The sequence below is a fragment of the Anomalospiza imberbis genome, chromosome 13 (assembly GCF_031753505.1).
Source record: "Anomalospiza imberbis isolate Cuckoo-Finch-1a 21T00152 chromosome 13, ASM3175350v1, whole genome shotgun sequence".
Taxonomy (NCBI): Eukaryota; Metazoa; Chordata; class Aves; order Passeriformes; family Viduidae; genus Anomalospiza; species Anomalospiza imberbis.
The window spans coordinates 8,772,755-8,797,196 of NC_089693.1; the positions used below are offsets into that span (position 1 = coordinate 8,772,755).

The following is a 24,442-nucleotide window of genomic DNA, read 5'->3' on the forward strand; positions in this document are numbered from 1 at the left end:
AGCACTCCACTCTGCTTGGGTAACATGGTAAGAGAATGAAAAGGTGAAGGAGGATCTAGGAGAGCTCTGCACAGAAGCAGAATTAGCAAGTCATGAGATATCACGTGGCTGTTCTCAGACTGAAAGGCTCTGTTGATTCGATTTATTCATTAGGGCTTTCCAGTAGCGTAGGTTATTAAGTGGGAGAAAGTGGGGTATATTACAACTTACTTTTATATTTCCTTTCCTGGAGGATATTTAGCACCACAGAAGCAGAGAAAATTATTGAAAGTATCATGCCACATAAATGGGAGAATGATAGGAAAAAGAGCAGCAGCTCTCTGAAGATGGATCAGAAGAACAATGCTGGGAACAGGAAGTCCAGAAAGTTTCGCTCCATTTCAAGATCACTTATACTTTGCAATGCCAAAACCAGCGATGATGGGTCAAGTCCCGACGAGAAATGTCCTGATCCCTTTGAGATCTCTACCAGCTGGGGTCAAGAGGATTTTGAATGCTGTCCCAGAACACAGCTGCCATGCACATCAGAGGCAGAGGACAGCCCACCTGATCCTCCACGTGTGGTCACCAGCATTCTCCAGTCCAAAGCTGCAGCAAATGAGAACTGCAACAACACGAGAAGAAAGTTCCTCACCAAGGTAGGCAACTCGTGTATTGCAATGTTTCCCACTGCAGTAGCTCCTAAATGGATTAATTAATATTTCTCAGGAACTTAGGGTTCTGCTTGGCTTTTTCAGAGCCTTTGAACCTGCAGTGTTCCTGCTCTGCATAAAAGGCATGAAAATATACTGGCTTCCCTGCTGTGCTGTTGCACTCTGCTGATGCACAGTCTGCTGAAATTAGTGCCTCTAGGCCATTGTCAGTGCTCAGACAAGTACAGCTGGCGTGTTCTATCTACAAGAGACTCTTCAGCTCAAAATATAAACCTGTCATTGTAGCAAAGTGCTCTTGTAGTGTGATATCATGATTATCTCACAAGCCATGCAAGCATGAATTATATTAATACTGTGTCAGATACAGGAGATTCAGTAGGCAGATGCTCTTTCCCTCTGATTCAGGAAGAAGGCAGTGATGCCTCTAAAACCACCAGAGATGTCATATTTCCTAGAGATGTGAAAAGTCTAAGAGCCTCATATTTCAATGTTATTCTTTAATCAGCTATGTGAATCTTAAAAATCTGAACAATTTTCTGTCTGAGCAATATATTTTAGATGGCTTTAGAAAATTAAGATGGATTTAGAAAATCCTATCAGTAGGATAGCCTAATTTTTCCACTTTCTCTCTACCTGTTGCTGTGATGTGTAATAGGGACCTCCCTGCAACTGAGGCACCTGAGGCATCCTGGCACCTCCTTTATTACATGCCTTTTATCTGTGCAGATACATGCTTATGTGAAAGAACTGATTCTTTCACCAAAATAGTTGTTCTTGTATATTTTATTTTACTTTATATAAAATAAAATATATATTGGCTAAAATTAGACATCTATGTCTAAACACACAGTGGCACAAGTGCTACTGAAAATCAGAATCTCCCCTTACCCTTGATAATGACCACAGCATGCCCAGCATCACAAAGACTGCAGCAGGATGAGGAAAGGTGTTTCCACCCTTGGCAAAGTCCCAGCAGGAAGACAAAACCAAACCAATTTGCTGTGGCATTCTGACAGAAAACAAGACCCAAGTCCCAAAACTTACTCTGTCTCCTGCAAAACCATGCCAACTCCTCCTGTTTGGAAACAGTCCTTAGGCACCCTGCTGATGTCTCTATGAGTGAAGGAGCTGGCCTCTGTGCACTCCCCCATCTTTTCAAAAGTTAAAGCCCTTAGGTGTGTGTCAGCTGCCACAGTTTATTTCCTTGCACATCTCCTGAGTGTGCAGGGCTCCAATAACTGCTGTGATCCATATCCACATGCAACTCCTCAGTATCTTATCTCAGACTGGAAGTTTAGATAGTTTGGTTTAATTACTGCTTGCTTTAGCAAGCAGCTAAAACAGGGATCTGGGGAACAGGGATCTGGAACAGAGTAAGTCCCACAATGCCTTTGCACACATAAAATAGAACTGCTAAGGATATAAATCCACTCTTAGGCTGAAGCATCAGTGTTGCTGAAGAACATGTGTCAGATGCTGACATGAATTAGCAGCTCAGTCCCTCACAGCAGCATTTGGGTCGCTTAGTGCTGCTGTACACTATGAGTACCATTAAATTCCCACTCCAGAGCTCTCATAGCAATCTAAACCTCTTCAAATGCTACTTGCTAATCTTCCATAACTTTCAGAGTCATGGATCAATGAGTGATTCTGAAGTCTTATCTTGGCTTGCTAAGTAGGATGAACATTGGCAACAGCCACACCAACCCTGTCCTGTGCTGCTGCTGCTAAGGCTTTCCCCATCATGTATGGAAGTATGGAGTATGAAAGCAGTGATCTCTACCTTCCATAAGGCACAAGCCTGTCAGAACAATCTTCCTGTACCACATGTCTTACAAAGCTTAAGCCTTCTCTCTTTAAGAAGTCAAACAGGCATTTTTTCATGTCCCAGTGTAATTCTCTCTCCATCTAAATGTGACACTTCAGAAATTCATGATGTGTGACTCAGAGCTGAAGAATCCTTGTCTTTGTTCAAGAAAATTGATTCCATTCTTTCTGTGGTGTTCTTGAGGATATTCCATTATTCTTCTGCTTTCCAGCACCTCCAGCCCTAAGCGTGACTCTGAAGGTGTTAATAACTCCCACAGAACTGAACAACTTAATATTGCTGTCACAAGGACGGAGAGAAGAATGCTTAAAAGTGCTGCACGATTTAATGCTCCCTGTGCATTTCTTCTCCAGAGTAAGGGGGAACCTGCAACACCAGTATTCAAAATGCAAATTCCTTTTTTTCTGTTGAAAAACTTAAGTGACTCTCTGAGCCATACTCTGCTGACTGCATGGGATTCACCATAAGCAATAAATGATTAGCAAATCAGTGTTGCAGGACTACATAACAGAGTTTTTTTTCCCCTTCTCTAAAATTCTGTCAGCAATGAGAGCAGATGAACTGTCTTTTAATTAATCTGGCTTCTGTGACCCACTATTCACTTATACTGACTATTCCTTGCTGTGTCTAGAGGCCCAGGGTTACCCTGGTGTCACTTGTTCAGACAGTTTCTGAGATGAGGTGTACTTGGTGTGGTATGGTGGACTGCCAGCTGGTCTATGTATAAACAAACAGATCTTCTTTACAGTTTGCTTCTCACAAAATCAGCAATTTTCATATAGCCCGAAAGAAAAGAAACCAAAGAAATGGTAAGCAGTATCTGATACCCTGAGCATGAACACAGCAAACACTGCGGAAGATGTCTTTGCCTGCTCAGACTGAAATCACTCCAGTTGTTGGAGAACTGGGCAGGAATTGATGATATCAGCTCCTTCAGAGAACAGCAGGCTCTGCTGAGTGTGAGAGCTGCTGCAAGAAGCACTTCTACTGCTCCAAAAAGCATTCCATTACATCTTCCCAACACTCCCAAAACCCTGGGAAGCACTGAGAGCTACCAGTGGGGCTGGTAGCAGGGTTGAAATAGCATCTAGAATAAAATAGAATAAAAAAGGACTGAATTCTGATGAAATAAATATGGGAACTAAGCTGACCTGACTGCATGGCTCTACTTGTTTCTAGAAACTTCTGCACCCTTTCTTCCTTTGGTCCTTGACCCTCTGCTTGAAGGAGAGAAAAGGCAAAAGGTATTTTTTCTCCTTTGGTAATCAGCAGGATATAATTTTATTAACTTGCCTTGATGCAAACACCAGTTAGCTGGCCCTTTGGTACCAGGACAAGTGCTATGGCAACAGACTGTAATGTCTCAAACACAAGCCCACGGGCAGGATGGAAAACCAAAGCCAAGAGAAGAGACTGCATTTATTTAGATATTTATGTGTTCTCCTCAATTTTTATACTTCTCTCTTTCTGTCTGCCCAGCCTTCTTGCTTTTGCTGCACATCACCCTGGTCATCCTCAGAGCAAGCTGGGAGAGGAGCTGTTCCATTAATACAGCGTGTGCTGCAAAATGCAGGCCAGCAAAGGCTCCCAGGAAAACACACCAAAGGGCAGATGATGGGGGAAAGGTCCTTCTGTAACATCTGATGTGCTGAATTGTCAGTCTAGGGCAAAGCTTGGTCTCATGCCCTGCTCCTTGCATCAGCCTGGCTTTCCAGCTTCTGCCATTTTACTGGTTTCAAAGGGAATATGCTGCTGGGAAAATGTATTACATCTACGATAAATATTTTTAAAAGACCAAGGCATTGGGCTAGGGTATGTCAGAGCCAGTGGAGTGAGTTTATGCCAGAGACACTCTGGCCCTTTCTGTTAGAACTGATGCAGAAAAAATTGCTCCTTGAAGAAAATCCCCAAGAACATATTGTCTCAGAAATCCCAGCCATTTCACAGTCATAAGGCTGTGAAAGACCAGAAAAACTAAATATTTTATTACATTATTGTACTGCTGTTGGATATATTTTTTCCTTTTATTTTTTTTTTATTTTTTTTTTTAAACCAGCAGTCAATTAGCTCATTGTCAGGCACTTGGTTAACTGAGTCCAAGACCTTACTTGAACTAGCCTTTTATAACATTTCAATTCAGACAATCTAATTACTGTGTCTTACTTTAAGAGTGCACAAAAGTTTTTCAGTTTTCCACAGATGCCATGGTTACCCTTATTTCTAAACAACATCTGGAATTAGATGTTTTGAGATGGGACTCTGGGTTAGAAATGTCTAATGAAAGCATGAAGGAAAAAGGAATCTTTTAAATGGCAGATAAAAAACATACTCAGAAGATTTGCATTTCAGATGACAAAAAATGGGAAGAAGGAGTTGGCCTGGATGTACAAATTACTTTTCCAGAACAAAACACAAGAAAAGTTAATCTATTCTCACCTGTGGAAAATTCAAGAAGGCTTTTAAACTCCTTTAATTTTTATCTTTCAGCCAAGCACACTCAGTTTAAATGCAATTTTTGCTTTGAGTGGAACTTGCAATGCAGATAAAAGTTTCCTCAGAGTCCTGAAATGCTGGAAGAAAAAGCAGAGAGTTTATTCACTGGCAGAAAATATATGTTTAAATATATGTTCTAATAATGAAGAGACAAGGTTGGTCTAGGATCCACCTGCCCCCACCTCAAACCTGACAACTTCTTTTAGCAAATTTTCAGTACTCACTATATTCAGACCTACAAATCACCTTTCAAAACAAACAGGACGCTTTACAAAGGAAAAGGATGTAAAAATAAATACTGTCTTTACTCTTGGAACCATCAGCAGTATTTCTACGCATAAAATAATCAGAGACAGGAAAAAAATATTAAAGAACTAAACCCAAAGCAAATTGACTATGGGCACAAGAATTGGTCAAACATTTATTTTTCTGAAGAACAGCTTTTATTAATTTTCTGTCATGTTGCAATAACTTGGATATGAATAGAATGATCTATATCCACGCCCCAAAAAATAAAAATGTTGACAACATACAGATATTTGCCACATGTCCACAGACCAATAAAAACTTATTTTTTTAAAGTAATTCACCTAAATGAATTGCAGCAATGATTGAGACACAGAGCTAATTTGAAATGTAGCCCAAATGGGTAATATGACTACAAATCTAAACAAAAATTGTTCCCAGGACTTTTCTGCTGTGTTCAAGGGATTTAACATCTACTTTTCTAGTGACTAAGTGCATGCAACTTACTGTTCCTGGAAGGATCTTCATATCAGTTTGGATTTGGTGATGTTTCACATGGATGTCCCAATACAACCCAGAATTTCCAGCCTGGCACGTGTCCCATTGTACAAAACACAATCTCTTCCCCAAAAGACTTACATGGTGCTGCAATGAAAAACCTCAGAGCCAAACCCACTGCTCTCTGTGATGTCCTGTGAAACTGGGCAGAGACACAACACTTTTGGACAATTAATTAGGAGGATGTTTATAAACATGATGAGCGCAGTAGCTATAGACTGTGAACAAGCTATAGGACTCAGCTTTTAACAGAGATGAGTTGGGGACAGTCTGAAAAGGCCTATGAAAATCAATAAGAAAATGAAGTGTGGAGAACAGTTCTGGAAAGTTGTGTGTGTGTGTGTCTGACAGGTGTCTGTGAGAAGATATGTGTATCTTTCAAGGGAACATTTCACAAGAGTAGGGACTCCTAAGAAGAGAAGTTGGCAAGTCCAAACTTGAATTCTGACTACAGGAAAAAGAAAGAAAATTTCTTTTTTAAACAATGAGTTTTAAATACCATTATTCTCTCACAACAGCCCCAGTCCACAAGCAGCTAAGATCTCAGAAATACTCAGCCAAATGGCAGAATAATTTCCTACCTTTAACATCTATCTTACATTTTTCGTGTTTTACAAGCACACCACCTTATTGAAAACCATGTGAGTTTCAATGGATGCTCCATGTATGCAGAATCTGACCTGTAATGTCATAATCATACCTGAAATAAAGGACAGTGCAAACAAACAGAAAAGGGAACTCACATTTTTTGCTACTCAAGATCTCAAATTTTAAGGCATCTGAATGTTAACCTTTATTTTGTTACTGTGCCAAAGACTTCAAAGAACTGCCATAAGATTAAAAAAAAAAAAAAAAAAAAAAAGAAGAACATAATGTAATCCTGATTTCAAGTAAGTATTTTCCAAGATATTTATCTTGGGTCAAAAGTAAATAAAAAGCTCCAAAACTAATATTAGAGTTCAAGCCAACTGGTTAAGATAGAATTCTGTAATTCTGTCCATGCTTATATCCTTACCAACATATTACTCACTAGAAGAATTCTTCATGAACAAAAAAGGCTTCGTAAAATTCAGACGCTCCTCATCCAAGGCAGACAATCTGGAATGCAAGCAAACCCACAGAGTTAACGAGTCAGTCAATACAAGTATAGCACTTAGCCATTACCTGCTGAATTCAGCCTACAGTGAGCCCAGGGCCCCAAGTTAAATATTTCATTAATTCACAGCCTTAGATTTACTCTGGCAGGTTTCAGAATGGGAGCCAGGCTTCAGCAGTCAGCCTGAAAGATAATGAACTTTATTGACATTGCTGTAAACTTGCATTTTGTGTTTGCTGCCAGTCAGGAATGATGCAATAACTATTAATTTTTGGTGAAGAAGAACAATGATTCTCATCATCAGGGCTGGATGAACTCTGCCTAGGGCAGAAATGAAGCCCTACTGATGGTGAAAATGGCTACACAGCTTTCCTTGTGCTCTCAGAGGTCTACAGATGACTGGAAATAGTTGATGCCACTTTGACCAGGGGCCCTGGAAGCAACACAGACAGTTGACCACTGTTACATTTTGTGGCCTGTCCTAACATATGAAATTTGCCTCCCCTTCAGAAATCTATACCTCAGTCATACAAATCTCTTGGGAACAAGCCTGGATCCAGGATACACTGAGAGCCCTCTTCACTTTGTGGAGTATGGAGAGGCTGGCGAGGGCAGAGGAGGTGGGTTCAGTTGGGAGCAGAATAAGTGAGAAATGAATGATTCTCTTGAATCAGGAGAAATACTAAGCAAATGAAAAAGGAATTGTGTGTTAGCTTTCCAGCTTTCCTCGTCCCTTTAAAATGTCTAGGTGTTCACATTTGTGCCACAGGAGTGTATTTCCCAGTCAAATGTGTTGTGCTTCCTGTGCTTAGTTGCTCCATTCTTTGCTTTCCATATATGTCTCAAAGCACTACTTCTCCTTCTGAATGGCCCTGTGTTAATGATTCATAACTGCATTAAAGATATGCTAAAAATTAGTCCTCCAGATGCAATGCAGACTGCAGCAACTTCAACCAGTCTGGAGTGGACAAAGAATTTTCCATTGCTGCAGACCTCTCTGGTCCGTTGCCCCCACTTAACAAGTCAGCAGCAGGGGTGGAGCTTCTAGTGTTTTGTATACCCTTATTTTACTTATTTTCCATTTAGACCTCTTCTGTTTTCCAGAGTATTTAATCTTCTAGCGTGTGTTTATTTTCCTCCCTGTCTTTTCTTACAATAGTTAGCATAGGCAAAGTTTACCCAGATACTATGAAATGTCTGTTTTCTGTTCTCTTCCCCTCATGCAAAGGGACACTATATTGTAATTCTTCTCCCTTCAGCCAGAAGCCACTGAAGTCCTAAGAAAAATAACTTCTGTAAAGCACTGACTCTATAATACCATTGTTTTTCCTCAAATGGACAGTGTTAAAGGCTCCTGCTCTCCAGGGAGGCATCCTGGTTCTAAGCCTTTCTTAAAAATAAGTGTAAGTAACTTTTAACAGCTTTAGTACATTTTTGTTCATGCAACCTTTCATCTTGTGGATCAGGACAGCTGCATCTGCAGGCTGTGTTCAACACCAGGGAACAGCAGCTCAGGAACCAAGCTCTCCAGGAGCCCAAGATGTGCATCTTTCTGGAAAGGGTTAACAGGCAGCCACGTGCCTGCTGAAGGCCCAGCAAACAGGTACAGTACATGTGGAGGTAGCAAGTTATTACTGAGACATTTGTTTGCATGGATTTTGCACAACCAGCTTTTTGTGACAAGCTATGCCTTGAAGCTCAGTTCCAGTCAAAAGAAGGGATGTCTGGGAATCAATGCTTACATTGCTTCCTGTTGGAAACACAGGTCAAGATTGTAGAAAAATAAAACCGTGGCCACTCAGGGACCTGTGCTGCTCAATTACACCAAGAAATAAAACCTGGAAGAATGAGAGAGTGTACATAACATCAGGTTTTCAGACGGTGATGCCTTGTTAAAGGGTAGTGTAGGGTGGCATCAGTCCCACAAGGCCACTGGAAAGCAATGTGAGCCAAGGTTCCTGACAGGAAGTAAATGTAGTCTTTGATCAATTTTTGAGTGCAAGATGGTGAGAAGGGAGGAATATCATGCCTGAATGTCAGCTGTGTGATCACCAGGCAGCCAGTGATCACCAGGACTAAGCAGAAGAGAGCAGCAATGGGGAAAAATCCTAGCAGGGGATGGGGTGTATCACACACCTAGGCACTCCATGGCAGCTCTGGTCAAGGCAAAGGGAGAACTGCAGCTGACTCCTCAGATAGCGAGAAAGGTAGCAAATGGAACAGGGACATATTATTCTGTGTGAAATAATATACAAATGTTTCTTTTTTTCCTTTAAGGGATGGTTGCCTGAGCCCAAGGGATGAACTGTTAACACTAAATGTACAATCACTGAAAGACCTGTCCAGAAAGGAGGCTGAGTCTCTCATTCCCCCAACAACACATCTGGTGAACATGATGGCTCACAAAGTAAGCGTGAGCAACTGTGGGGTGATTGGACATTTACTTTAGAGAGGAGGGGAATTTGTTCATCAGACATTTGAAGATGGTTTTGCCTTTCGTGACAAAACCCAAAACCTCTTGTGGTCAGACTCTGGTGACTTTCAGCATAGCTTTTTCCCAGATAAACAGAGGCTGTGGGGAGGCCAAGTCTCTGGGAAACTCTAGCAAGGGCTGTTTAAACCCTTCTTTTAGAAACACACAGCTTGCCAATGTTAATTTTCCATTTAGGAGTTGAAGAAAGGCAGAAATGGATTTAAGGGAAGATCCACGAATCCCAGAGAAGCCAGAGAGCAGCCCCTGTAACAAAGTAATTCGGTGAATCTAGGATCTATAGTTAATAGCAAAGACTTTTCAAGCTAGCTAGCTTGGCAAGAGAAACGCTGCAAAATAATTTTCAAAATTCATCTTTAAAGATCTTCTCCGTATTTCTTATTCTGAAGAGCTCCCAAAGGGAATAGGACTGGAAAGCCCTAGTAGGATTTTGCTACTTGGCAATACCCCCACCTGCTGTCCAAAAGGAAAATTAGCATCCCATAGGTCTTGTATCTCGAAACAGAACTCCTGAAATCAGGATTCTGAAACAGTGTTTGTCCTGGCTGGCTCCAGTTAGATTAGCACATACAGCTCGTGCTCTGACACTGCTCCTGTCTCAGCTCCTGCAGAATAACACTGAGCAAAAATTTGGCATTTTGTTTTATTTATATCACTTTCCATATGGTGTCTGTATTTAGTAATGTTCTTCCTTTAACCAGGATTCCCTCAGGATCAAAATAATTGCCTCACAGAAGCAGGATCAGAATCAGAATCAGGCAAGAACCACCCAGAAATTATTCCTAAAATCAACTGTTATTCAGATGTGATCATGTACTTATTTTCCAACAGTTCTAAAAACCTGCATTTAGAAAGCTGAATATTTAATCCACAGGTTTTTAAATGCTAGAATTAGGGACCATATTTTCAAAAGCAACAGGAGATTCCAACTGGAAGGTACCAATTTTTTTTTCGAAACTCTTAAACTTAGTCCTCAGAGGTTTTTAAATGCTCAGATTGTATTTTGACTAAAAGACATCCCTCTGAATCAGAAGTTAGACACCTATCCACCATTGCATAGATGGGATGAAGAATTTTCCTCTTGAATTTAACATCTCCCTAAGGTGCTTGAGTACCTGAAAAGTATGAGCTACCTCCAGAAATTAGATAAGCATGGCTATATCTTACCCATCCATCAATCTGTCTGGACCAGCTGGGGGTGTCTGATTAATTTTCTGTTCATTTTGTCTAAGGACCTGAATCTATTTCTATCTTATTACCTTGTTATAATTATTTTTATAGCAAAATTTTGAGCTTTATCCTCCTATTCCCCTTTATCCTCCTATTTATTTTAAATAATGAATTTTGCTCCATAGTTATGGTGGCTTTTTTTTTTTTTTTTCCCTTTTTTTTTTTTTTTTTTAATTCAGGTTGAAATCTGTGCGAGCCAAATGAGAAGAAATTTGTTTTTTAAGACTAGATCACTTTGGAAATTTCTTGCATAGCAAAGGCTTTTGTTTGTTGGGTTTTTGTCTGTTTTGTTTTAGGAAACACCAACACGTAAGGAAAGGCCTTTGGAAATACAGAATGGATTTCTGCACGGTAAGGCTGCATGTCAGCGCACTCGCAGGAACTCCACCAGTAAGTTGCAGAGCAATAATCTGTTTTCTTGTAACGCTCAGGGAGTGCAGCTCACAGGCCCCCATTGTGTGATGGTACTATGGTGCTAGAAGAAATGTTGAATGTTGTCCAAATTTATTCTGGGATCCTTAGCTAAGAATTGCTGATGCATAAAATCATCAGCTGCTGTGTTCACAACATCCTGCATCCCAGTTTGGTTTGCATTTTACGGTTTGGGGCTTTTTTTAATGGTGTATTCTAAATAGGCCAACACTGTTTTGGTAGGGAATGCATGCTTTTTACTATATTTAACACTAATTGCTGCTGCCTAAGAGACAGCTGGAAACATCAATCCCTTCTCGTACAAAGGGAAAGCCATTTCTGAGTAACATTCGCCTGACAGGCCTGTGCCAGCGCCGCAAGCCCTGTGCAGTAACTCGCCTCTCTGCCCGCCCGGCAGGTGCGGGCCCGCCCGGGGCCGGGGCTCTGGAGGGCCCGGCGCCCCGCAGAGCGGCGCCGCTCAGGGACCGCCAGCCCCACGCCCTCCACGCCAGCCGAAAATCGCTGTCGCAGCAGCTGGACTGCCCTGCGGGGAGAGCCCCGGTGAGTGCCGCGGAGCCACCTGAGAAACACTCAGATGTCCCCATCAGGGCTCTCTGCAGCCGCTTTCCTGCCTGATCCCCTCTGCCCCGCAGGCCCAGCCGGGGCGATGGTCACTCTGCCTCCTCTGCTTTCTGCCCCCAGCATTTTCTCTGTGACGGGTGGGAGAGCAGCAAAGGCCCTGCCAGCAAACCTCCATTTCTCCAGGTTCTCCTTCCCACTGCCCAGCAGGTTCTATGGTGTGGCTAAATTCCCAAGGGTGGTTTACACCACCCTGCTCTGAGCCCCAGTGCCACCAGTGTCCCCAGCGCTGCCCAGCCATGGCCACAAGTGGGTACAGAATCACCATGGTCCCTGCTGAAAGAGACAGATTTAAACACCCTGTTAAAGGAGGCTGGAGACTGGCTCCTGTGCTCTCCAGATGGATGATAAGGGACCTCAGAGGCTGGGAGATGGTTGGGGTATTTATGGCCAAAGGCCCCCAGGCTCAGACCTGGAGAGGGAGATGGAGGCAAAGCTCCTCACACTCAGCTCCCACCTCCCTCCCTGTGGCTCCCTGCCTTCTCCTGGCCCACCCGGGGGGACCCAGGGCTTTAACAGGAACAAGGAGGCTGCAAACCAGAGCATGAAACCCAACCAAACCACACCTGAGGGCACAAACAGATCCTCAAGGATTCCCTGGGTTTCCTTCTCCTCAAAGCTCCTGCGTGGCATGTGCTGCCCATTTCAAGATGCTCTTTGGCAGCATCCTGGCTTTGGGTATTGCTACCCACCACAAACAGAATTTAAAATACACCTTCTCACACAGAAGCAAAAAAAAAAGAAAATTTCCCATTTCAGACTCAGAAGACCCAAAATAAACAATCACCCTGGTCTGACAGAGAAATACATTTTGGAGAGTGTGTTTTTGGTGTTGCATACCTGTTCATCTCTTAATCCCATTCCCAATCCTGTGTTGAATAGATAATCTGGTTTTAATGTCAAAATTGAGAGTCTTGCATATGCAGAAGCCAAAATTTTGGCTGATCTTCCACTTTTCAACACCTGCTAGTTTCACTTTGCTGCATTAAAAAAAAAGCAAAAAAAAGTGCTGAACTCTCTCAGATGTATAATGAGTGCAATTAACTCTGACCCTGCTGAACTTCATGCATAGTTAGCTTTGGGTAATGACTTCTGTCAGTGCTTAAATTATCTTGAAATACCCATATCCATGTTGAAATAGGAGGTTTTCATTAAACATTTCACTAAATATGTCATTAAAGGTTCATTAAAATGGGACAAATCTCAGAGGCTGAACTTAGGAAATCCAGCACAAATTCATATTTTGGGGAAAATGCTTTAAAAAGTTTTGGTATGTCCCAAGATAAAGTTTTTAGTCATTAGATGAAGGAAAAATTTTGAATGTCTTGATTCTAGTTCAGTTCTTGAAGGCAAAAATGATAATACTTGTTTATGTTCCCTAATGACCACAAATGGGGTTTTGGCATGGGGACTCAAGCCAGAGCACAAATTTATCTTTCTACACCATTGCACCACTTCAAGGACCAACATCCTAATTTTTCTCCAGTTTAGTCTGTACAGGACAAATTCAGTGAGCAGCAATTTTCTGAATAACAAATGGCTTATGAAAATTAGAAAGATTTTTTTTTTTAAAAAGAATTTTTAGTACCATCAGTTATAAGGAAGAAAATTTCAAATAAACAAGTTGCTGCAATGTATGTCCCAGAATTCCTGCTTATGCATTAAAAAAATGTGGGTTTTGTTGTTTTTTTTTAAATTCACAGGCAATTTCGAGGCCATCTAGATCCCTAAGTACAGCACAACTAGTGCACACATCCTGTGGCTCACAGGCTTCAGTAATTTCAAACATTGTATTGATGAAAGGACAAGGGAAGGTAAGACTGGCTCTGTTGAGTTTTATTTCATCTCACAAATGTGATCTGCAAAGTGCAGAGAAGTGACTGCAGGTTGCTACTTTGGGCTGCCAATTCATATCCAAGAAAAAAAAAATCATTTAGATACCTTTCTATGTGCATATAATAGTGAATTGATTGGAACAAACAAAAAGCAAAACATGAGAGGATTCCGCTGAAATTCCCGCTTACTACAGGAATGTGATTGACTATTTTTTCATGTTTTATACTACTCCACTGACAATACTGCCCATGTAGGTAATGCAGAAGAAACTGCAAATGAAGTGTTATGAGGACTGAACATGGGTTCTCACACACTTTTTCTTCCATAAATTAGGGTTTGGGCTTCAGTATCGTTGGTGGTAAAGACAGCATTTATGGACCAATAGGCATCTATGTCAAAACCATCTTTCCTGGTGGAGCTGCTGCTGCTGATGGAAGGCTACAAGAAGGTGGAAAATACCTCTTCTCTCCCTTTTCCCACTTCCCAAAAAATGACACTGAAAGACAGATTGAGGCTGAAATGAGCCATAAGTGACTTTTACATCTGCATTCTTTTTTGCATTTGCAAGAATCCTTTGAAGTGCATGTATGTTATCATGTAACTTATTGCAGAATACGGTAATAGTAATATAATTTTTTCTCTTTCAAAACAGGTGATGAAATCCTGGAACTGAATGGAGAATCCATGCATGGATTAACACATTATGATGCTTTACAGAAATTTAAGGTTATGTACTCTCCTTCCAGAACAACCTCTGGTTTTAGACATAATGTGCATGTGAGCTCAACCCATTCACTCACTGTCTGTTCTTTCCAGCAGGCCAAAAAGGGTCTTCTGACACTTACAGTCAGGACAAGCTTCAGCACACCACATTTTGCTTCCAGCTGTCAGTCACCCCTCCTGTGTCAGTCATTGGGCTCCAGTACATGCATAACCAAGGAAAACAGTTCTTTCAGTTCAGAAAATGCATCATTCTCCTTAAATCCTACAAAGCCCAATGACAGGGTCATAATGGAAGTTACCCTAAACAAAGGTGAGTGTTGACATTAACTGAGCACTGCTTACAAAGCATTGACTGACAAACCACTGTTCATTTGCTCTCTGTCTTTCTTCACTAACCTGATTTTTTTCCTGAACTAAGTTTTTTTAATACACTAATTAGATCTTGGTGCTTGTCAGTGCTAACAAGTGTCTGTCAACAGCAGGATTTTGAACACCATCTGTCCTCAAGAGCCAATCATTGAGGGTTTTTTTTGCTCTCAAACATTAGAGTCACATTCATATCCTTCATGTGAAAAGGTAACGGTCTTGTCAACAAATGCCTCTTATTAAGCAGACTGTGCAACTCTTACCCATAATTATGCAAGCAGTTAATTTCACTCTTGAAAAGGCTTAAAACCAAATAAAATATCTATATCTTCCTCTAATTCTTTCACCTCCTCTCAAACTGTCATCCTCTTCTATTTATAAACAACCACTGGCACAATGAAATAAACTTTTAAATATGGGAACATCAGAGCACCAAACAAAGCAAAGCCTCTGTGAGCTACCAGTGACTTACCAAACACACAGGATGGAATCTGACATCAGTGACTGTCCAGAGCAAAGAGGGTAAACACACAGAAGTCTTCAGCTGTATTATATAACACACAGGGAGGACTGAAATGATATAGCTAACAGTAGCCATATATCCTTAATTTTAGCTTCTTTTCCCTCTTAATTTTTGCTCTTTAAATTTTTTTCTATTCTGTCTCCTTGTAAAGTTATTTGAATTCTTCTGTACTGACAGATATTTTGCAAAATAAACCTGCATTCCATTGTATCTGTAACACTTTAATAATGAGGGGGGGAACAGCCCCCATAACAACCCCACAATAAAACAATAGAAAGGTATAGAAAAATGCAGTGGAAGCAGCACCAAATACTGAATGTGCAACATTCATGAATATGAGACTTTGGTTCTGGTTTGTGCAGAAAAAATAATTAAATGTAATTAATTTTTAAAAAGATTATTAAATGGTTTGCTTTGACTATCTCTTAAGGGTTTTTTTAATTATTATTGATTCTTTCAGAGCCAGGTGTTGGCCTTGGAATTGGGTTATGTAGCATCCCTTACTTCCAGTGTATTTCAGGGATCTTTATTCACACCCTCTCGCCAGGCTCAGTGGCACATATGGATGGGAGACTCAGGTAGGATGAGAAAGGCTGCCTGTCTTATGCCACAAGTTTCTCATTGATCTGTTTTATGGGTTTATTTTTGACCTATTTGGACAGGAAGAAATACTGGTTTCTGGGAATTTGGGGTTTAGAGCACACGTGCTATTCTCAGGGTTGGAGCATGTGTCTTCAGGATATGTGGGATTTCCAGAAATACAGCAACCCACTGAAATCTCTGCCTCTTGCCCAAGCTGGGCTGACTTTGAAAGTCTTAGACAAGCTTGTAGCATTGCTACTGGAGGAGATCTCAAAATGAGAAAGTAGTTAGAAAACCCTAAGCATATCAAATAACTTGGCTTGTTTGAGCACTAGATTTTTTCTGATACAAGCTCCTCAAATTCTATTACTTCTTACCCAATAGAAAAACAGATTTGCTGAAATGAGCTTTAGTGAGAATGTAGAAATTCACTTTCAAAGGTTTTTGACCAGCTAGTAATGTTGAACATATTGAGAATTGAACAGAACACAGGAGTTTCAGTGAAGTCTTTTTGATTTCAGTTTAGGTGTTCTGTAATCCTCCTCTCTAATACTTTAGCTGAAAGAACTATAGTCTTAAATTATTTGAATATTTGAATGATACAAATCAGTGCCTTCAGTCAGGCTCTTAATGTGTGTGAGAACTAGAGCAGAGCAAGGCAATCTCAGTTTCCATGTGAGCCAAATCTGGATTTCATCTAGAAAAATCCAGTTTAGCAGATTTTGATAGTTTGTCATTGGGATTTTTTTAATGAGTTATTCACATATGTAGCAGGAACATAACACCCTTTCTGACCTTAAATAGCTCTAACATAATATAAAGACATGAAAAGTGAGGTGTTAACTAGAAAGGAAGGAAGGAAAGTGTAGGTGGAAGCAGCAGCTGAGCTGCAGACAGCAGAAAGAACACCAAGTGTGCACAGCTGAGCATGCAGAAAGCTCAGAGGTTGCATGCAACATGGCAGATCAAAAGCCCTTGACATCCAACTCATTCCCATTCCATTTTCTGTAAAAGGACAGAAAGACAGATTTAATATCTAAGACAGTTAGAGGTTGGCCTAATGAATTTGCTTTTTGCATGTTTTCACATGGGGGAGACGAGGTCAGGAGAAAATCTCTGGTTCACATCATCTCTCTTTTTGTTTTTAAATATCTCTCTAGGTGTGGAGATGAAATTCTTGAAATTAACGAAACTTCAGTACAAAATACAACCCTTAATGAAGTTTATGCTGTGTTGAGCCATTGTGATCCTGGTGCAGTACAAATCATTGTTAGCAGACACCCTGAACCACAGGTATCACAGTCTGTATTCTTTCTGAATTTCAATATAGCACGTATTGACAACTAAGAGGGAGCATCTAATACAGGTGGAAAAATGTTGACTACAAAGAAGCTTATCTCTTTATGATCATCACTGCACACAAAAAAAATCTGAGATATGCACTGTCTCAAGTAGAATCATTTAAGATTTGAAGATCACTGGTGATAGTCTTACATGAGGTTCTGTGCAGTGAATAAGGAAATGACAGAAATAACGTTTAAGGAATAACCCAAAACATAGATCTTATGTAAGAAAGAATTGACAATAATAAGTAAATAATTTGAAAGAGGGAACATACCTCCCCAAAAAGAAATAAGTATTTATACACTTCTCTTTCAGTAATTAAAACGGAAGTCTTGTCCTGCCAATATTTATAATTAAATTAGTATTGAAGTACAATCTCTTATTCTTGCAAGGTTGTTAAACAAAATGCTTCATAACACCAAATACTGTATAAATTATTATTAAGTTTAAAGTGTTACATAAAGCATGCTGTATTGAGTTACCTTATACTAGTAAATCCAGGACTCCACTTCTAGGGAAATCTGCAAAAGAATGTTTGTCTTTGAAAGGTCCCATTTTACCTAAACAGCCACTAAATAGAGCACATCCATAGATATACTTCATATATACTGGGAAATATACAAATATAATGGTGTGCAATAAACTCAGCTCATGAGAGTAAAATGGCATGATATTTCCTAGGTGTCTGAGCAACAGCTAAAAGAAGCTGTTGCACAAGCTGTGGAAAGCAGCAGATTTGGAAAGGAGAGACACCAGTGGGGTACCGAAGGTAAGGGAATAAATGCATTCACTGAGACATGGTAATTTTGACTTAAAAGATGTTGAGGATGAGTACATGCTGTATTAGAATCCTTGAAAACAGTCAAGTAACCCAGAGCAGAAAGAAAGAAAGAGGAGGAAACCTCACAGGACAGCCCTCCTAACATGTCTCCAATGATATGTTACCAGGGTAATGAGAACAGAGCAAGACTGTCTGATTATCAACAAAAATTTTTGTGCAAACTTCCTCTTAGAGTTGCTCATCCTCTCCAATTCACAAGCTCTGCTTAGAGCTTTTCAAACCACTGTCTGTAGGTGACAGGACTATGACAACAAGGAACTATGAAGGTGATGTCCTAGGGGTAAACCTTGTTAATTCCTTTTCTTGTGAGGAAATGCAGTCATGGCTGGAGCTATTTGCCCAGCTCAGGTATGACATCCTCTCCCAGTAATGATACTCCTTTGAGTGTCTTCTAAAGAACCAATAGGTAACAGTCATCATCAGTAAAACTATAGTGCTGACATATATAAGGAAAATGCTATTTGGTTGCTCGGGAACCTGGCTGTTGACTCTTGACCCTACAAGCCTTCAATGCATAAATGACACCTTTGCATCCACTGAGGATGATATTTAGCTGCAGATTTCACCAGCTGATTCTTAGAAGCGAGCGCTTTGCATGTACTGAACAGACATTTTGACCCTGTTCCCGGTACAGGTGTTAAGAGGCTGGAAATGAGCTGGCACGGGAGGCAGCCCTGCGAGAAGCACATGGACAGGAGCGTGGGCTGCTGCAGCCGCAGGGCACAGCGGCTCATGACCCGCTCCAGCAGCGACAGCAGCTACAACCCCCGGGCCTCCTGTGCCACTGCTGCTGTGCACGAGCTCACGGACCTGAAAGCAAGAGTACACAGTGTGGATGTACCAATCACCCAGCAGCCTGGGCTGCTGTACTCATTCTCTGCCAATAATACAGGGAGAAATTCTCCTCCCACCTGTAGTGAAGGTGGTCGAGCCTTGCAAAACACTAAGAAGTCATCAGAGATCCTTGTTCGAAAACCTAAATCATCAAAGCCCAAACCTCCACCAAGGAAATACTTCAAGCAGGACTGCATGTGTGATGATCAGGGTAATGCAGACAGGAAAGAAAAGCTTGTATCAGAAGTGGCTGCCTCACCTTCTGCAAGTGTGCAGGTAAAGTAAAATTTACAACATTTTTCTTGTGTCTGCATATTTGTGAGGCAGGGGAAGGAGGAAGGCAAAGTGGCTTTGCATGGCAACAGGAAGAAGGGTAGGAAAGAAAGAGAAAATGTATATACACATGAGAATTGGGGGAAGAAGATGAGGCTCTTCTGTTTTGAAAATAAGGTGTGTGTCTTAGTGAAGCCAGTTTAGCACAAGATGTTATGTTCAAAGTAAGGTCAGAAGGCAGAGAATTGTCTGAAGAAAATCTTCCATACTAAAGTATCTGAGCTAAAATCCCAGTGAGAGCAGCTGCAAGAACAAATCTGAGTCCCTGCCTTTCCTCACAAGCGTGTGCCATCAGGCATGCTCTGGTTCCAGGGTTATGCCCTAGGCTAGGACTGGAGGGGTCTACACAGCCTCTGATGCCAGCTTGGTGTGGCTCACCCCACCTGTGTCACAAAGTCATATCATTTATGAATTAGTCATGAAACAATAATTTCTTTGTTTCAGTAGTGGTTTTTATTGGAAGAAAGCACTAACATTGTGTGCAGCAGGGAATCTTGCACTCAGATATATGTCTTGAGACCAGGAGGTATTAAATAAAACCATTTAAATTGTGGTGCACATACATCTTTGTTGATGAGCTACAGTATTTGAACACGGTGTACATTTGTACATTACTAAATTTCAGTTCCCTCTCTTATCTAGGACAACAGAGAGTGTTTCACTTTTGCATGAGCGTGAAGGATTGTGAGATCTGCATGTTGAAACAAAATTGTGGTTTGTTTAAAACCGAAACTTCTTTTCCTCAGGTTTAGTAATATGGCAGTAGAAATGAACTGTTCTCAATGCAATGCAAAGGAAAAATAAAAAAACCCAAAACACAGAAAAAAACTAAAACAAAACAACAAATAACCAAACCAAACACAAAAAAACACAACCCCTCCCCTCCAACCAGTTCCCAAGCTGCAAAGATCAATACAAATTACATAGAGAAAACTGAAGTCCACATGTAATCCTAATATCCAAGAAAATTTAAGTTAAGCATCTGAGGTAAGGTCATTTTTACCATCCCTAAGTAGAAACCACTGCTAAAAAATCAACTTTCAGAAGTAAAATTAAGGGCAATAAGTATTTGTTGAACTTACCACTCCCTGCAACTTCTTATTCTTTGTACTTAGTCATTCTAAATGACAGTGAGAAAAACCTAAATCTTAAGATCAATAAATTCCATGAAAAATCAAGGTCTGTTCAGGAAGACAACTTCCTCTATTAAGACAGTCTGTATATCTGTATATACCCAGGAGAGAAAGTTTCTTGTCAGAATGTATTTCAGATCATTAAGAGAAGGTTTTATTAGTGCTTTTACATTTTTTTTAAACTTTATTCGTCAGAAATTTTGTATTAGTCAGTCTGAGGCCTGCATACCACAATTTTAAATGAGGTTTCTGGTTTTTTCCAGATTCATATATTGTTTCAGATTCATATATAGTGTGGTTTGCATAATTGCATTCTGACACACTTCTCTTTCCTGTTTGTTCAGCAGGAAGTTGGAGAAGCAATGCTAGAAGGACATCAAACCGATGTAACCCACAGTGTCTTCAACACTTCTGCTACTGCATATGATAAGGAACACACAGCTGCTGCTCCAGTGGGCAGAGATCAAGAAAGAAAAGAAAAATCAGGTATGTTCAATTCCATGTACTTTTTCCCCCCCAGCTAAATATATAGTATTTAGTTTGGATTCCAAAATGGGTATTGAGCTGACTTCACTTTCTCTTTAAATGTAGTCTTCAAACCATATCTCTAAATTTTGGGATGAACAGATGAAATTTCAAATTATTGATTAATCTGTAAAGAAAGGGAAAGTAGATCAAAATAAGCATAAGAGATGATTTATTGTAATTTAAAAAATATATTGATTAATCTTTGTAAAAAGAAAGTAGATCAAAAGCAGCATAAGAGATGATTTATTGTAAAAAATATTAATGGACAGGTACAGTGTTTCTGTATTGCTTCAGATGAAACTGCTTAGTTATACTGAATATCTCATATTAACACTTAGTTTTAGGATTTCTAAAGGATATTTTTATGCACAATTTCAAGATCCTAGTGTTGCAATGGTACAAACCACTGATAAGTTACTTTTCTGCTGTGCTAGTTAGAATTAAGGAAATTTAGTGTTAAGGGAACAAGACAATCTCAAGAGCTCTCTTACAACATACAAGCTTGTGTAATTCTGTAAGTTATGGCTCAGATCATTAAAAAAGGTAAAAATGTTGCCTTAAAACAGTTCATGCTGAAGCAGAAAACAGTACCTGTGCAGCTGCACAAACAGAAGTTTGCTCCACCATATCTAACATTAAAATGCTTAATTGCTCTCTGAAGTAAAAAATACTCCCATATTAAAATCAAGTTTTTACGTATCAGAAAAATCAACTGGAAATGCCTGAGGAAATTTGAGGAAGCATAAATGTAGAAGATCTAACTATGAAAATCTTTTTAGAGTAGGATATAGTTATAAATGTAGAAAATAAATGTTTTTTAAAATAATTTACTGTAACACAAGCTTTTTCTCTAGGCTGCAAACAACATTGCAATTTTAACTTTCTATTTTAGTTGTTGCAGCCTGTATCAAGATTTCAGCACCCCATAATTATTTGTAAACCCTCTAAAAAAGCAATCTTGTATTTAAGTGTGTGAGAGCCTTGTTTTTCAGTTACTTTCAGTGTCTGGATTCAGAACTTATGGATCAAGAATTATGAATTTTTAAAAATTTAAACTTTTTAGAAATTTCAAAAAAAATTATCAGAGGCTTGAATGAAATTCAAGGTTATTGAATTAATGATGCAGCGAGAAGGAATGGAGAAATAGATGGATGGTTGTTTATAATCAATGTCTCTCTATTACAGGGACTCCACTTTCATCAATACAAAAGCCTGTACTTAAAAGACAAGCACGGGTAGATTATAGTCTTGATACAACAGAAGACCCCTGGGTTAAAATTTCTGACTGCATAAAAAGCTTATTTAATCCTACCATGACTGAAAACAACGTCCACTTAGATTTGCAACCTGGCATAGACAAAAAAAAAGAGACTCAAAATCGAAGCAGCTCAGAGACAGTTCTGAAGAAATCAGAATCTGAATTAGTTGGTTCCAAAGTGCTAAAATCAGATGAAAATGACAATGTGAAAAAGGGTCCACCTGTTGCACCAAAGCCCACCTGGTTCCGCCAAAGTCTGAAAGGATTGAGGAAAGCAAATTCAGATCTAAAACCACAGGCAGATCAAAGTCCTCCCAACCATGACAGTATTTCCAGCAAAAAACTGCAATCCAGCTTATCTCGTGTGTCTCCTGGAGGATCATCAATAAAACAAAGAATAAGCTCATTTGAATCCTTGAGTGCTCCACAGTCACCTGAAAAAAACCCCAGAAGGTTGAGCCTAAAACCATCGGTGCAGAAAGAACCTTCTCGCCCTGCAGCTGGGGCAGAGGCAGCTCCAGCCTGTTCAAACCACCCCCTCCTCCCACATAGTGGAAACAGCCACCAACAGCCACCCGTGGCCATGGCTACAAAAAGCCTGGATAGATCTTCCTCTCGCAGGGAGAGTATTTCCAGACCAGAGAAAACCAGCTCAGAGAAAAGCAGCAATGCCAGCACTGAACATTCATCGAGTCTCTTAACTCCAGGAGCCGTTAACTCCCATCTTGTGTCCGTAGCGAAAGCGCACAGCCTAAGGTCACGAAGCTTCCCTCTCACTGCTGCCCAGGCTTGTGAGATAATGAAGCCCTATGATGAGAAGTGTAGCAAAATCTATTCCATCAGCAGCCAGGTGTCATCTGCTTTAATGAAATCATTGCTTTGCCTTCCTCAGTCCCCAGCCTCTTCTGGAAACAGTGCATGGGAAACTCTGGACACAGTGTCTCAGTACTCCATGGAGGAGGATGGGGCTTCCACCTCACTTGCGAGTGAGAACCATCGCCTGGACACTGGGTTTTCACTAAAGTAAGATACCATATTTAAAGCTCAGATTTACACATCAGCATTGGTGAGCAGCTGCACTGATTCACTGACAGATTAAAGTTCTAAGGTAGCAGCACACAGAAGTAAAGCACAGACGAAGTTAAGAACATTTTAGAGCACAAACGTTAAATGACTCATGACTGTTAATTTTGGTTTTAATTTGTATTATATCTGTACATGCACATTTCAAACATCCTCCTATTTGAGGAGCATTATTTCTAGTATCTCGATGATAAAGCACATTTAAGTGCCTTTGCCTGAGGCCATTAAATTATTCTTATTCTTTTATGCAATGAATTCTACTTCCTTTAAGTGAACTTGCTCCAAAACTGCCTTTTAGTGGGTATGTTCTCTCATAGCTCAATGTTTCTTTTTTGTTCTTGTCACAATGGGACAGCCTCTCAGAGCTGAGAGAATACACGGCGAGCCTGGCAGACAAAGGGAAGAAGGAAGACAAACAGGAACAGGACTCACCTCAAGCATCCGGTGTGTTGGGGCAGTCAGTCATCTCTCTGCTTTCCCCTGAAGAGCTGGCAAAGCTTATAGAGGAAGTCAAAGCTCTAGACGAAGAAACCTTAAAGGTAAACCTGTTGTTTTTTGGGTTTTTTTTTGTTTTGTTTTGTTTTGTTTTTTTTGTGCATGATTTTCAGAAAGCTGTAGAGTGAATTTGTCTGGTAAACTTTGAAACTTAATGTTATGCTTATGCCACTAAGTCTCATTAAAAAATGCACAACAGACTTTCCAATCATTGTGACATATCTTCTGGGAAGTTCTTGACTTTATTCTTTTCTCTGCCTAGGAACTTGATGATATTCATGTTACAGTTTTGCATAAAGAAGATGATACTGGACTTGGATTCAGCCTGGCAGGGGGCATTGATCTAGAAAACAAAGTGGTAACAGTAAGTAGCATCTTAAAAAATACTCTCAAATCAACTCTCCATCTAAAAATAATGTACCTTACTGGTTTTCTACTACAGTTTTTGGCTTTTAGATAATCAAAGCAGGCAGCTGTATTGATAGGGTTGGAAGGATCATAGTGGGTGAAAACAGGTTCCTTCTGCACAGAGCTGCCTCTCCAGGTGTCTGGTTGCAGTGTCCTGCTTGCTTGGGCACCTCCTCCCTAACAGCTCTGAAAGCTGAGGCAGAACACACAGCCCTCAGCAGGAAATAACCAACACCTTACTCACGTGCTTATAGAAGACCACGCAGGATGGTCTGGAGGAACGGGATGGGTGAAAACATGTCAGGGGTCTGGAAGTTAGAGATAAGTGTTACACCTTCCTCTCACGAGCAGCAAGAGGGTCAGGAAGTAGAATATGCAAGGTACATAGCACAGGTAGCATGGCTTTAGCCATCTGGTACCAGAGCCAAACTGCTCTCCTGGTTGCTTGAGGAGGGATGTGCACAGGAAAACTTCTCTGTGCAAATTTATTCATTCTCTGTCCTGAAATGT

The 24,442-nt window shown here is 40.4% G+C and overlaps 1 protein-coding gene and 1 long non-coding RNA gene across 5 annotated transcripts in view; one reads left to right on the forward strand and one right to left on the reverse strand.

The window, feature by feature from the left end:
• The window catches only part of IL16 (interleukin 16), a 30,415-nt gene that overhangs the window by 3,878 nt on the left and 2,095 nt on the right, over positions 1-24,442 (forward strand). For 2 of the 4 annotated variants that reach the window (XM_068203784.1, XM_068203785.1), the window contains 17 exons: positions 233-638; positions 8,341-8,477; positions 9,152-9,281; positions 10,892-10,985; positions 11,425-11,567; positions 13,349-13,459; positions 13,815-13,929; positions 14,134-14,207; positions 14,301-14,514; positions 15,554-15,671; positions 16,836-16,968; positions 17,701-17,788; positions 18,495-18,970; positions 20,508-20,646; positions 21,874-22,969; positions 23,385-23,568; positions 23,787-23,888. In XM_068203784.1, coding sequence (XP_068059885.1) covers positions 233-638; positions 8,341-8,477; positions 9,152-9,281; positions 10,892-10,985; positions 11,425-11,567; positions 13,349-13,459; positions 13,815-13,929; positions 14,134-14,207; positions 14,301-14,514; positions 15,554-15,671; positions 16,836-16,968; positions 17,701-17,788; positions 18,495-18,970; positions 20,508-20,646; positions 21,874-22,969; positions 23,385-23,568; positions 23,787-23,888 — 3,760 coding nt within the window. Of the gene's footprint in view, positions 1-232; positions 639-8,340; positions 8,478-9,151; positions 9,282-10,891; positions 10,986-11,424; positions 11,568-11,876; positions 11,899-13,348; positions 13,460-13,814; positions 13,930-14,133; positions 14,208-14,300; positions 14,515-15,553; positions 15,672-16,835; positions 16,969-17,700; positions 17,789-18,494; positions 18,971-20,507; positions 20,647-21,873; positions 22,970-23,384; positions 23,569-23,786; positions 23,889-24,442 lie in introns of those variants that run through there. The other 2 variants (XM_068203786.1, XM_068203787.1) reach the window with 2 other exon arrangements.
• Positions 2,417-10,712, reverse strand: LOC137481857 (uncharacterized). Its single transcript, XR_011003724.1, has 5 exons — positions 9,933-10,712; positions 8,617-9,872; positions 6,809-6,876; positions 5,728-6,604; positions 2,417-5,051 (listed from the first exon to the last, which is right to left on the reverse strand). It is a non-coding gene; the product is annotated as an uncharacterized lncRNA (long non-coding RNA).